Source organism: Leucopleurus acutus, assembly GCF_964270905.1.
Source record: "Leucopleurus acutus genome assembly, chromosome: 13".
Classification (NCBI taxonomy): domain Eukaryota; kingdom Metazoa; phylum Chordata; class Mammalia; order Artiodactyla; family Delphinidae; genus Leucopleurus; species Leucopleurus acutus.
Window position 1 is genome coordinate 5154248 of NC_139155.1, and position 15550 is coordinate 5169797.

General features: G+C 36.7%; 1 protein-coding gene across 1 annotated transcript in view; it reads right to left on the reverse strand.

Annotated features, from left to right (window-relative positions):
* Positions 1 to 1007: 1007 nt before the first annotated feature.
* The window catches only part of LOC309970220 (uncharacterized protein C18orf63), a gene marked incomplete at its 3' end in the record, with an annotated part of 29808 nt that continues 15265 nt past the window's right edge, over positions 1008 to 15550 (reverse strand). The window contains exons 7-12 of the mRNA XM_082852491.1: positions 14217 to 14326; positions 11491 to 11587; positions 11294 to 11379; positions 9930 to 10113; positions 1255 to 2250; positions 1008 to 1064 (exon numbers count right to left, since the gene is read on the reverse strand). Coding sequence (XP_082708617.1) covers positions 1008 to 1064; positions 1255 to 2250; positions 9930 to 10113; positions 11294 to 11379; positions 11491 to 11587; positions 14217 to 14326 — 1530 coding nt within the window. The remainder of the gene's footprint in view (positions 1065 to 1254; positions 2251 to 9929; positions 10114 to 11293; positions 11380 to 11490; positions 11588 to 14216; positions 14327 to 15550) is intronic.

The window sequence follows — 15550 nt, forward strand, 5'->3', positions numbered from 1 at the left end:
TTTGTATTTTGTTCATAATAAATTTGAATTGAAAATATTCCAACAGTTCTATGCAAAAAAGTATTTGTGGGTATTTTAGTAATATGTTTGTTAGATTAAACAGATGGCAGAATGGAATAAAATGCAATTTCCAGATGCATGGTTTTGTGATTTCAGTGCTGTGGACTCAGCCTTATCAGCTAAATCTCAAGTTTAACTTTAGCGAGCACTGCAAAATTTTTTGGAGTTAACTTGAACTTAATGATTAATTTTTGAAACATTATTTAAGGTTAATCATCTTGGGTAAGAGTCCAAAAGGTAGGTGTTCTCTAATGGCTATGAAATCTTGTATCTTTAGTTAGTCTGTGCCGCGCCTTGTTCTTAGTCTGCAAAGACCCCAGAACAGAGTGGGTGGGAGCCAGTGATGGGACCTCTCTCTACCTCATCCCTCTTTAGGGGCCTTTACAACACGTTACAGTTGCTGTGTACAGTCCTTAGTCAAGGATTGTACTGTCCCCACCATTTACTATTTCCTTGCTGATTTTAAGGCTTCAAGGAATTAAAAGTAGCTCCTTTGGTATATAAACTTGGTAATTCCAATTTTGTTAATGTAATAAAAAATAAATCAGGGACTTCCCTGGTGGTACACTGTTTAAGAATATACCTGCCAATGCAGGGGACAAGGGTTTGATCCCTTGTCTGGGAAGATCCCACATGCGGCGGAGCAACTAAGCCCGCGAGCCACAACTACTGAGTCTGCGGTCTAGAGCCCGCGAGCCACAACTACTGAGCCCGCACACAACAACTACTTAAGCCTGCTCGCCTAGAGCCCGTGCTCCACAATAAGAGAAGCCACCGCAATGAGAAGCCCGCGCACCACAACGAAGAGTAGCCCCCGCTCACCGCAACTAGAGAAAGCCTGCGCGCAACGTAGACCCAACGCAGCCAAATAATAATCAATCAATCAACCAATCAGAAGATATCACCTAAGTTACCTGGTGGATATTTCCTTCTTTCACATCCATGTCCTAAGCTTTAGGAATGATGAGAGATTTCTTATGTTTTGATTTGTCCAAGTTATGTATCTGTAACCAGATTGAAGAATCACATTTTGTTATAAATTAACTGTATATACTTGCAGTTGTGTTAGATACTCTGTTTCTTACTGTGTTTCTAGATGATCTTGGGCAAATCATTTAAATCTTTATTTAGGGGTTTTAAAGGTCTATCACATGGTCAATATCCCCAGATTAAAATTGTTTTTAGGTTTTTTACCTGGTTCTTAGAAGAACTGGATTGTCCGTAATGGATAGTATTGGAGTGAGGCTTCTTTGAAGTTTCTGAAGAGTCCTGACATAATTTCCTTTTAGACTTGTGGGCTGTTCTGCTTACTATTAACCGGTGGTCACTTACATCAGCTTCTTTAGTTTGATCAACTGATTGTTGCTGCAGCAGTTGGGAATCTTCCGTTTCTGTGTCTGATTCAAAAATGTGTGGTAGTCTTTTCACTTTTAGTGACTCGTGGCCTTTCCCTAAAATTTGTGTTATGTATTTGCTTGTCAAATTTTCTTTTTCATTCACTTGGAAGTCAACAGCACTTTTTATTACACCTAACTTGTTATTTGACATCTGAAATACTGAACTATTAGGTAGTTGTTTAATTTCACCTAAACTCATGACCGATAATTTTCCACTAGAAGGGGGATTTTCTGTCATATTTTCAAAGGACTCAGTGTTTTTTTCTTGCAGAGATCTAGAAGTCTTCATCTGAATGCTGCGATTAGATCTTTTTTTAATAGCTGGATCTAAATTCAGTTTATCATCCTGGATCACACTAGTTTTAAGTGAAAGCAACTTAGATTCTGTAACATGTTTTCTTTTCAGGTTGTCAGGTTCTAAGATATTTTTGTTCATCTGTAATTGTCGATTTTTGAAAACTGGTACGAATTTAGGGGCAATATTATGTTGGGAGCTAAAATCTGTGTCTTGAACTTGAGTACTTCCTCTGTTGAGCTTTGGTACTTCCCGATGTACTTGTGCTGCCTTCTCAGGCAGGGATTTCTTTCTGCTCTGAACAGATTCTGGCTGGAGGTGCAGAGTTGAGGACACATAGGGCTTCGGCTGGCTGACCGAAAGCTCCACCTTGCGGTCTGTGGCTACTGAATGAAGTGGAATACTTTGAGCCTGGGCAGGTCTTGTGGAAGGGGCCTGAGCCAGAGAGGACCTGAACTTTTGTTTAGTGGTTAGATTAGGCGGCTTGACTTTCTTTTCCTGAAAGGATAAAGATTAGGAAATTTCGAAAATGTAATAATGTCCTTAATGGAAAAGAAATGATATAAGATATCATCAAAATAAGGATAAAAAGTAACACTACAATACATAGAACAGGTAAAGAAAAACAAACAAATGAGCCTTAGTGAGGACATGTGTATATTTCTTATGATTTGTATCCTTCTTTAGATACCATCCTTTCAAGGTAATATTTTAAGATGAAGTTATATTCTAAATTGTATATAAATCAACTATAAAAACTATACCCTTAGCTGCTACCATTGTCCTCCAAATGTGCTCGTTCTGCTGTCTCTCTCAGAATGTCTTTCCCTCTTCTCTCCAATTTTTCCCTCTCAACTTCCCAAGGATCTTCTATCAGTTACTATTTGTCACCAAAAAAATAGGACAAGGTAATGCTCTTATCTTTTAGTGTGCATGTTCAGTCTCCCTAAGTAGATACTAGATTCTCTGAGGGTAGGAACTATGAGTTACTTATTCTTACATCCTTCACATGCTTAAATCTTTCACACAGTTACTAACAAAACATTTACTCAGAAATTAAATTAATGGAGGAGGTGGTTGCATCTACACTATGCCTTTCAGAACAAGTAGGATTTTGAGTATAGGGCAGTGACTGTGTCTTAATCATTTTGCAGTCTTATTGCCTACTAGAGTGCCTGGTATCTGGAAGCAATTCAGCAAGTACTTGTCAAACTGACTTGTCAGATACATCAAAGAGAAACAAGTGTTCATAGTCTTCTTAAAAAATTGTTGTAGAAAAATATAAAGCATGAAATATACCATTTTATCCATTGTTAAGCATACAATTCAGTGGCATTAAGTACATTCCCCACTGTACTTCTGTTGTGTAATCATCACTATTTCCAAAACTTTATCCCAAACAGGAACTTCATAGTCTTTAAGCAATAACTTGTTTCCTTCTCCTCACAGCTCTGGTTACCACCATTCTCCTTTCTGTCACTATGAATTTGCCCACTCCAAGTATTCCATGTAAGTGGAATCACAATATTTGTCTCTTTGTGTCTGGCTTATTTCATTCAGCTTTTCAAAGTTCATCCATGTTGTAGCACATGTCAGAATTTCATTCATTTTTATGGCTGAATAATATTCCATTGTATGTATATACCACATTTTGTTTATCTATTCATCTGTTGCTGGGAAGTGCTTATAGTCTTTTAAAATACATACCTATTAAGTCTTAGTGTCTGTAAAAGAGAGACATGTGACAATAATCGGAAACACTGAACACAGAGTTCTTTTCTCACCCTCTGACATAAAAAACACATAGATTCACACCTTGAAATATAATTAAAAAAAACAATCTGGAACAATATTCAAACCAGAACAATTGGTTTTTCTCTCCCTTACTGGAGATTCAGTTGTTGAATATAGTTGGGAGGACAGTAGGACAGAATTTTAGGAGATAAGAGTTGTGAACAGGCAGAGGAAAAGTGAGTGAGTGATCCACTTACTTATTAGGCAAATCATACCAAAACTTAGTGGCTTTAAACAAAAATAATTATGTTTTATCTTTAATGATTCTGGGATTTTTTAAAAAAAATTTATTTATTTTTTGATTCTGGGATTTGACATGGTTTAGCGAAGAGGCTCTCAGGCAGTTGTGGTTAGATGACTCTGGGGCTGGAATCACTTCCTCACTCACATGTGTGATGATCGACACTGGTTGTCATTTGGAGTACCTACAGGTAGCCTCTTCATGTAGACTGGGATCCCTCACATGTGGCATAGCAACTGTCCCAAGAGACAGGAAGAAACTGTTTTTCTTTTAATGACCTAGTCTTGGAAGTCATGTAGCATCACTTCTATCACAGGCCTGCCCAGATCCAAAAGGAGGGGACATAGACCCCATACTACAATAGAAGAGTTGTCACTGGTCAGAAGGGCATGTGGCTGGGTGACCTTGTAGCCACCTTGAAAAATGGAGTAGAATGTCAGAGAGCAGTTGGTCTCTTACCAACTTCAAGCCTCTGACATCATAGTACAGGTGACCTACAAAAGGGCTGGTGCACTTGGCAATGGAGATGCATACAAACCCGACGCAGGATTTAGAGAGCTGAAGGAGGAGATGTGGTCAGGGTAGATGGAGCTATGGCCCAACTTCTGCTCCACATCAACAAGCTGCCATAGCTTATCCCCATGAGGCTGAGTTGCAACACTGGCCTCACACAGACTTTCTCTGTGTGAACGTAGCTCTTGCTTCGCCTCCACCTTCCCAATCACGTGCCACCCTAAGCCAGAACGATGTAGGAAGGAATTCAAGGACACATACCTACAGCGTACTCAGGTTGACATAATACAAAGTCACCACAGAGAATAACGCTCCTTCTCCCACCACGGCTATTCGTGGGAGAAGTGGGAAGTCCCCAATAAAGTCCTGGGTAAGGTTTGGGTGATGCTCAAAGTAGGTGACTGGGTTCACTTTTGTCTGTAGACTTCTCAAGCTGGAGTCTTATTCATGTCAGTGAGGCAAGAAGACGCCCCTCTTTACTTCCTCATAATTTGCAGAGGGCACAGAAGAGGAACTAGCCAGCTTTCATGACCCTGAGTGAAGTGATGCAGAAGCTAACTGAGGAATGGTTTATAATGCCAGGAGATTGCTAGGCTGAGTGAAAAAGCACGCATCAAGAAGGGGTTTGTATTGTTTGATAGGGCTGCTATAACAAAGCCACCACAAACTGGGTGGCTTAAACAACAGAAATGTATTGCCCCAAAGTTCTGGAGGTGAGAAGTCCAAAATAAAGGTGCTGGCAGAATTTGGGCCATGAGAAAAGGATGTGATCTAGGCCTCTTGCCTCAATTTGGAGATGGCCATTTCATATTCACATGGCATTCTCCCTGCAAATGAGTCTGTGTCCAAATTTCCCTTTTATATAAGAACACCAGTCACACTGGATTAGGGGCCCACATATGCCAGTATCTCATCATTTCTGTAACAGCCCTATTTCAAACAAGGTCACGTCCTGAGGTACTGCTGGTTAGGACTTCAACATGTCAATTTTTTTGTGGGGGGGAGGGGTGCACAATTCTACCCATAACAGGGTTTGACATGTAGCGCTAGAGAAATTCAAGAGGGGATACAGCTGTTCTTCTGAAGACTATCTGTTCAAAGGAGCTAGAAGAACACCTTGTACACCATCTTTGTCAAGATACCATATGAGACCAGCAACATCAGACTAATGCAAGTCAAGAAGTTAATGCCTGCCCTCTCCCCTCCACTACTCAGCTGTGACTGTGTGATGGATGTGACGGATACGGTGGACTGGTGTTCAATACCCATTCCACCCTCCTTCTAGCATTCCTTCCAGAGCCTGGAAATCTAAAATGAACATTTTCTCCTTTGCAGCTAGGGTTCAGGATGTGATTTAGGATCAACCAGTCAGATGCACTCATACAATATTTGGAAGAAAGAAGTGAGGTAAAGCCATACTTCTGTAGTTTCTGCTGAAAAGTTTACTTATGAATGCCTTTGGTTTTTCAGTTGCAGAGTTAGCAGAAGCCCAAGTGTCCACTCACCAGCTTTGCAGGTGTCTGGAACAGAGCTTAGCGCATTCATTCTCCTGATGTGGACCATTTGAGGCAAACACACCAAACGCCCTCACCCTATGTAGGCTTTCCCCTGTACGTAGATGGTATCACGGGGAGAAGGATTCTTAAATTTGAATGAAATTCTACCTCAAAAAGATGTTTTGTCATAAGCGGCTGAATCATCTTAAAATGGCTAGACTGAATTTTTTCCATTTGATGAAAAACAGGTCAAGAACTAAGTTGAAATCAATTGTAGAAAATCAAAGAACGTTTTTAGACCTTTGGTTTTCATAAACCGTAGTAACTGTTAAACAATATACCTACTACTTGAGATACCAAAAGAAAAACTCATTCTAGGCAGATTCATATAAGAATAGATTATCTGTATTTTGATATAAAACTTATCTAGAATATGTATCTGAAACGTTTATATTCACACCCAGTTTCATCCTCATCTGTCTCTCAGGAATATATATCTGGTGGAAATAATTTCCAGGAGCTTGTTTTGCTCCCTAGCCTGTCAATGTATTATTTACTCATTCTTTCAATTTCTAAAATATAGTAAACAGCCCAAAGGGGGAAACCTCTTCTAGGTTTACATTCAAAATTTTAAAAAGACTACAAAAAGGGCCAATGTAAACAGCAGATGAAATCATAAGTAATTCACAGAACTTAAAATACTTAAATTGTCAACAAACCAAAGCTTTGTGAGGTCATAACCTAACAAAAAACGTATGCTTTACCACATTATTACCATTATTCTGCCAGGTGTCAGTGTGGCTTAGTTGACTTTTAATTTCTAGAACTTTACATACAATTTATATAACTTTGTACATTAACATAAAATTATAGGGAAGCCAAAAGCTTTAACTTATATTTAGATATGAATGGACATCTAATGGAGGCCTAGAATTAAGGAAATTGTTAAATGAAGCTTGAGGACTGATCAAAATGATGGATCAAACGTGTTTTTTTCTATTAAAATTTGGTTCTGTGTCTTGTACCACCTGAGTGTTTCTTGATTAAAGTCCAACCAGGATTCAGTTAAGCTTAGGATTTAAGTACAGGTTTGGAGGAAATATGGCGCTTGGAAGAATGCGTTAAATTTAAAGACATGACACAACAAGGAAGCCATCATTCAAATGCAAAATATGGGACATTTTCCAGGTAAATGATCCAGTTTTCCCAGCAAATAACTGGCATAAATAAAAAGGAGGAGAGTTTGGAATGTTATTCAATAAAAGAGATCTAAGAGATAGAACAACCAAATTATGTGGACCTTGCTTGGATTCTGACTTAAACGAAACCTCTAAAATAAATCTTTGAAATAAATAGGGAATTGCAGTAGGAACTGGTATTAGGTGATATTAATCAATTATTATTACATAATATTTTTAAAAAGCTCTTATCAGAAAAAGACACATACTAAAGTCTTTACAGATTAAAATAACAGCATATCTTGGATTTGTTTTAAAATACTACAGTTTACCCCCACCCCAAAAATCCATCAAGGAAGAGCCAGATGACAGGCATACAAGAGTTCGTTATACTATAGTAATTTCTTTTATGTATCTTGGAGAATTCTGGTAAGTTAAAAAAAAAGCTAGTTTGGCTAAGCACTCCTACTAATTTACTTTTTTAAGTCAGTTGAGTTTTATCAAGTAGTTTGATCAATTTGTTTTTCATTTTTTTAATTTATTCTTTTTAGTACTTAGAGCTAACAAGGTTGTAACAATAATAGGAACTAACATGTACTGAGAGCTCAAGTACAAGGAACTGTTCCAAATAGGATTATCTAATCCAAAAACAAAACACAAAAAACCCTATGAAGTACTGGGAAGGAAATGGTGATGTGCTGCCCAGATCCCCTTCAAGAAAGGGCTGCTCCCCCGCTGCCAGGGTACTGTCAGCAAACCACCTTTGGCAGTCAGCCCCTGCAGAGACTGCCTCAGTTATGGAGACCCACCTCACCCTAGAACCTGCCTGTCTCCAGGTGGCCCAAATCCAACGACAGATGGAAGAGGTATAAAGGCCTGGCTATTTTGGCCAATGCAGAACCACTGTGATGGGCCGTTTTAGCCCCTGTGCTCCTCAGAAGGTTGGCCGTGGCTATCTGGCACCTGCTTTGCTTTTGACTTCTCCCTTTACCCATTCTTCTTCCTTCCCTGCTGTCTGTAGGTGTTGATTCCAAGGGCACTTCTCGATAAGCATCACACGCACTGGACTCCATTTCAGAGTAGGCCTCCTAGAGAGCCCAATTTGTGACAGGTGCTATTACTACCACTGCTACTATGCCCCATTTTACAATTGGAGAAACTGAGGCACAGGGAGATTAAATAACTTGCCCAAGATTATACAAGTAGTAAGGAGTTCAAACCTAGGCAGCCTGTCTCTAGAGTCTGGCTCTTAACCACAAATCTAAACGTTTTCCAATTTTAGAACTAAGAATCCATTCTTTGGGTTTCAGTTTTAATTTTGCAATGTATTTAACTGTGTGGCTTTGGTTAAATTACTTGAATGCTGTGAGCTTCAAGTTTCTTCTTCTGCAAAACTGAGAAAACAATTTTTTACCCCAAGAGTCTATTTTGATGATTAAGTGAGAAGGCACAGAGAAGGCACTCAATAAAACTGAGGAGAAATTCTTATTGTCAATGTACCAATTGTCAGAAGCAATATAAAGACCAGAATTTCCAAGTAAGTGTTATTTTACATTTAAGAAGCAAATTTTCACAAATATATTGTCTGGACTCACCACTTTCAAAACAGATGTAGGCTGGAAATATAAGGTATTCAATAAATATATTCAATAAAAATGCATGATGTAATGACATATCTTCTAAATTCCTCAGATTTGGACTTGGCCAACAACTAAACTTTTTAAAATGTTATGTCAGGGCAAAATTTTAAGATTCATAAAGATCATAAAGATGTCAATTGGTATTTGTCCACGCACACTCCCTTCTAAGGAAATGGCCTTGCCTTATAGCCAAGATATCTTGGCTGTTATGTTTTTATATCATTTATATGAGGTGTTAGCCCCTAACCCAAGGATACCAGATCCACAGGCTGGCTAGTGACAGATGGTGTGACCTGGCTAGAAAAGATAAAAGGGATCTATCAAATACTGGCTCTGGTGAATTTTACTCGAGGATTATAAAGAGAATGAAGCAAGCAGTGTGGCAGCAAAAGCTGAAAAAAATGCCATGAGGCATAGTGTTTGAGCCGTAGCAAGTCAACACCACATGAAAGCCTAAATCACTGGAGCAGTGGAAGCTACAATAAAACAAGACGCTAGTATTGTAAGTCAAGAAAGGAGACTCAGAAGACACAGAAATATTCAAATAATTCATATTACATTCCGAACTGTTCAAATTATTCAAACCTCCGTCTTTCCTTTTGATGAAAACACACATATTTGTCATTTAAAAGAAAGATCATTGTTGAAAAATTTAAATTGAATTTCCACTTGTTCTTCAAAAACTTCCCTTTTAATTTTGTTTCCTTTTGACAAAGAAATCTTATTCTATTGAGTGTGAAGATAGGCCATCATATTTTCTTCATCAATATTGCTTAATTGCTACTTATTCTTTTTTTCATAAATAAGATTTCACTTAGCATATCATCTTACAATGAAAATGCTACCATAATTCAATTTCTATAAATGGAATTATTCAAAGGCTTTTTCAATCAATCAGACTCAAATGACTGAAGTGGCAGAATTTCAAAGAAAACTTGGATTTGTATGAGGCAAATGTTTCCAAACTATCCTATACGATCATTTATTCATTTATTCTTTGAAAAAACATTTAATGAACACCTATTAAGTACCAGGAACTTGGAATAAGATGAATATGCTCTTTGCCCTCTAGGAAGTCATGTTAAATTAGAAGAAATAGAACAGTAAACAACTACTACCATAATGCCAAGTTAAATACAATAATAATAATAATAATGACAATAACAAATGGGTAAGTACAACAATGACAAATAGTATTAGGGAAACACTGAACTGAGAGAAAAGACTTATAGCACAGTGGATAGGTAGTCCATCACTGAAGGCAAAAGGTGCATAGCATGTCTTAGAGAACTTGGTAGGATACGAAATCTCTTACCTGCAGATACAGTTTAGTTAGTTCTTGTGTGTAGTACAACGGTTTAGTTGTCATCTTTATGGGAAATCCACATATATGGGGCAGCTTAGATTTTAAATCTGAAAGAAAACTTTTCAACACACTTTCCATATCTACCCTTGGAAAGAACTGTATGGGCTGACTTCTGATGCAACTGAGAGGGTATCTGAACATTGTTAAAGAACAGTGGGAAATTTTCTGCAGATAGAAGACAGCATTTTTTAATGGAAGTAAAACGGTCTTAAAAGGCACACAACTAAATCCTAAATATTTTATGTATTGCTTATTCCATATTATCCAAAGCTATAGAGAACGTTTACTCACAGGAATCTTAACTGCTTAAATTTTAACACTCACAATAAAGACAACTCACAGTACCCTTACTATATGGCTTTCTACACAGACTGGCAAACTAAAATTTATAAAAAAAAATGACTTATAAAAAAGATACTATGATCTTTATAGATTATAAAAATAAGTGTTTATAGTAAACAATAAACAGGTTGCATCTCCAAGAGCAGTAAAAATTCAGTAAACAACATGTATAGAGTGTACTCAAGCTCTAAAAGCAGTTCTCTGAGAAAAGCAGTTACTTTTTCTGATGAAAAATATTCTGAAGACTTGGAATAATGTCTTAGCATCTAATGAAGGGGAAAAATTGATACCTGTCAACCTCAGTTTTATATTAAGATTTGAGTTAGGAAATGCAGAATACAGAAAGAGAACATTAGGCTCCTCCCTCTTCCATTTGGAAACTCCAGCTGGTCAGAGTATAAAGAGACAGAAATGGTGAAATAAGTACTAATTAAGATGGAAGAGTTTCACCTGAGCGCTTGTGTGCTTTTTGTATGTTGATTTTTAAAAATAACATTAAGAAAAATATTTTCTTGAATCAATGGGGTGCATTAAGTGCAACTCAAATCCTCTAAACTTTGACCATAAAATTAAATACTCTGAAAAAAGATTTTCATTAAATGACTAATTCTTTTAATTCTACCCTTTCAGTAATATCCAGCATGCCACAGGAGGGAGCCCTTGGCTAACAAGCGTGCAATTATTTTCTTACTTTCTACTAGGAATCATGTAAACATTTTTCCTATCTAGTCTAAAGTTTCTTCTGCTGTCTAAATTGTTGCAGTAGTGTCTAAGGGGAAAAAATATTTTTATTAAGCTCATCCTCAAATAAAAATAGCAAAATTCTAAGGAAAACAAAAAACACTTATTCAGATAAAAAGAAGTAGAGGGAAAGTAGCTTCATTTGAACTTAGAGAAGGTTGAAAATGATGACATCAGGGCAGGAGTAAGCCTGGATCATAAGGTGGGCAGAGAGCATCTGTAAAGGATATGTGAAGATCCTTCTTCCTATCATTTTGAAGTAGATGCTGCAGTATATTTTAGTAGTTCCATAATTTTCTGGAAGCTTATAGCTATACTAAAAATTAAGAACAAAGTTGAAATTCTCCTGAGAAAGCTAAACTTAAGGTTAAATTACAAGAAGTAAAATCAAATAGCTACTAATGTAATATATGTTTCTATTCCTTACCAGGTCATCCCAGTGCATCTGGAAATCTTCATATGAGTGAAAAGGACAGTCAGGGGGTATGGTGTGAAGAATACTTATTATTTGTCCCATTTTCATACTATAAAAGATAGAGGTGGTGAAGTATTATGAGCCAATGCTTAGATACAGTTTAACTATGTGATTTGGAAAGCATTCAAAAATTTTAGCAACTATCAACACATAAGTAAATAAGCTACTCATTTGCTCCCAGTTCTAAATTAACATTGTACTAAATTCTTAACAACTACAATTGTTAGACAAAACTAAGTTGAACTGATGCAAACAATAAGCCAGTTATAAACACAAACTAATGAATACAGTGTTGCCACATAGAGGTATGCCTGGTAATTGTTAGACTTTAGGGAAAAGTCTGTTAAGAGCTGAATGAATCAGAGTCAAATCTTGTTCCCTACCTACCTTTTCTTGGCTTCAATGACCAAGGCATGGTATATAGGCTGCTTGAAAGTTCTTTTGCCTAAGCAGGTTAAAATTTCATGCCAATAGTCATATTTATGTTAATAAGAAGTCATTTTTTCCCCTGAAGACAGTACAAACTTAAAACAGCTCATATCAAATGATAATGAATCATTAATTATATGTACAAGTTTATAATATTCTATTGATATTACTATAATAGTTGTAATTTTGTAATGAGATACCTAGAAATTTTACTGTTTTAAAACTAGCTCTAATAAAAATGTAAATGTATATCAGAGGCCTTTAGAGTCGTGCACTTTAAGATTCTCTCTCTAAAGTGTACTGTGTTTATGTGGTCTGTTTAGCAGAGTTTACCAAATAGAGTAGCATTTTTGGCTTATCAGTATAGTCCCAGGTACTATGTATACACAGTAAAATGATGCTCTCCCTTCATGGCAGTTTGAGGTTTTTCAAGCTGTTTGCTGACCCAGAATGGAGAGCTGTTTGAGTTCTTGTTTCTACTTGTTATTGTCAGATTCTATATATACATTCCCACTTTTAATATATACATTCCCACTTTTAATCATGTACTTGCCTATAGTATCTCCTCCAGGTAAAAAAAATTTGTTGAACTCTTATGTAAATTAAAAAAAAAAAAGTAGATAGATATTTTTATTTTTTTGGCCACATCCAGTGGCATGTGGCATCTTAGTTCCCCAACCAGGGATCGAACCCGTGCCCCCTGCAGTGGAAGCACAGAGTCCTAACCACTGGACCACCAGGGAATTCCCAATAGATAGACCTTTTTAAGCAGTTTAATTGAGATGTAACTCACATACCATACAATTAATTAACCCATTTAAAGTATACAATTCAGTGGTTTTTAGTATATTTGCAGATATGTGCAACCATCACCACAGTCAATTTTATTTTTGTTTATTTAAAAATTTTTTGGCCATGCCACGTGGCTTGCAGAATCTCAGTTCCCCGAACAGGGACTGAATCTGGCCTGAAGCAGTCAAAGACTGGAATCCTAACCACAAGGCCACAAGGGAACTCCCACCACAGTAAATTTAGAACATTTCATAATCTCAAAAAAACAAAAAATGAGTTGAAATAAGGTAGTTTTTTGGTTACAGTTTTATTGAGGTATGATTGACTCTCAATAAACTACATATATTTAAACTGTACGACTTGGTACATTTTGACCTATGTATGTACCATGAAACCATCACCACAATCAAAACAGCAGACATACTCATCGCTCTCCAAACTGTCCTTGTAATCCCTCCAATTCTTCCTTAGTTTGCATTTTCTAGATTTTTATATAAATGGAATAATACAATATGTACTATTTTTTGGTTGGGATTCTTTAGTCATGTTGTGGTATCAATATTTCATTCCTTTTTATTGCCAAATAATATTCCATTGTGTGGATATACCACAGTTTGTTTACCTATTCACTTTTTAATGGGCATTTGGTTGTTTCCAGTTTTTGGCTATTACAAATAAAGCTGCTATGAACATTTGTGTCTTTTTTTTTTAGATAAATTTTAATTTATTTTTTTATACAGCAGGTTCTTATTAGTCATCAATTTTATACACATCAGTGTATACATGTCAATCTTTGTATGGACATATGCTTTCCTTTCTCTTGGGTAAACCCCTAGGAGTAGAATGGCTGAACTGCATGGTAAGTATATGTTTAACTTTTAAAGACACTGCCAAACTGTTTTCCAAAGTGGTTGTACCATTTTACATTCTTCCCAATCATGTATAAGTTTTCCAGTTCCTCCACATTCTCATCAATATTATATCAGGCTTTTTAGTTTTGGCTATACTAGTAGTTATGTAGCAGTATCTTATTGTGGTTTTGATTTGCATTTTCCTAATGACTGCTAATGATGTTGAGCATCTTTCAATGTGCTTACTTGCCACCCATATATCTTTTTGGTGAATTACTTGTTTAAATCTTTAATTATTTTTTAATTGAATTGTATATTATTGAATTGTAAGAGTACTTTATATATTCAATATATTATGTATTCTCAGTAAAGCTGCTTTGTTGGATATATGTTCAGCAAAAAAAAAATGTAAATGTATAACAAAATTATTTTAGTAATTTGATGGCTTCTGTATGACAATATTGTTTCAATACCTTTTTAAAGTGATAATTCAGTTTCAAAAATTCACAAAAATGGTTTATACTTTTGCACATATCAATGTTGAAGCAAAATAAGAGACAACTACTATCTTGAACCCATCTTAGATATTACAAATTTAAATCTCACCTTGGCAAAACATAGCACCAGTTGCTCAAAATCGAATGTCCCGTAATAACAGCATTCTTGTTAGTTTCAAAATCCTTTATAATACTTTGAGAAATATCAAATTCTCTTAGCTTTGAATAGAAATAAGATTTTAATGCATAAGTCCTCAAAAGAATTTGGCAAACAAAAAGAAACATTAAACAACACAGATTTATTACACAGTTAGTTATGCATTATATAGTTTCAAAGGCTATTACACTGAATCATACACAACCACTTTACATAATGTAATCAGTGTGTCAGCTCATCCTGTTTTTCCTCTATACAGTATATCAAATATTTCATGCTTTCCCTCTTATCTTCCAAACCCAAACTCCTATTTTGTACTTATTTGAACTGGTTTTCAGTTTCTTTAATTATGTTAATTTATAAGAAGTTGAATCTCTGTCCAAAGGAAGGTACTTACATTTTGTCAGAATAGCATCTTAACTAAAGTAAAAAAAAAATTTTTAGGGGCTTCCCTGGTGGTGCAGTGGTTGAGAGTCCACCTGCCGATGCAGGGGACTCAGGTTCGTGCCCTGGTCCAGGAAGATCCCACATGCCGCGGAGCAGCTGGGCCCGTGAGCCATGGCCGCTGAGCCTGCGCATCCAGAGCCTGTGCTCCGCAACGGGAGAGGCCACAACAGTGAGAGGCCCATGTACCACAAAAAAAAAAAAAAAAAAAAAAATTTTTTAAGTGGAGGATGTGTTAGGGAGTTATACCTCTATCTGGTCTTTTGGAGGCGAGAGGACAGAGCCAATACTCTCACTCTCCTTTTGTATCCCTTTTCCATGTCTTGGAATGCTTTTTTCTGCAGTCCTCAGGTGCCCTGTCTGTAGGGTATTGAAGCCTGTAGGCAGCCAACAACTTGCCACTTAAAGTTTTCTCACCCTGGGAAGTGTGGGGCATTTTCTTACAGTGAGCCAGAGATTAGAGAGACCTCAAGTGAGGTGGAAAATAAAGTATTAATGGGTGAGAGGACACTGTATTAAGATTAGAGAGAACGGTTCACAATCATTTGCCCTTATCATCCATCTTTTGGGAAACAACATTCTAACTTTATTGCCTACTGCTTTTCAATGAACTCCAGCTAACCTGGCCAATTTTTTATTGCCTGGACAAGTCATAAGCATTTTAACAATGCACTGGCTTAAAGCATTGCCCCCACTCTGATTTATCTGAGTTCTACCAATACAAACCTTACAGGCCTAAATCTAGACCCTTCTTCTCCACATTCAGTGACTTATCCTTCTCTGAATTTCCACTGCATTTATTAGATTAACGGAAATGGGGAGCAGGGCAGAGCAAAAAACCA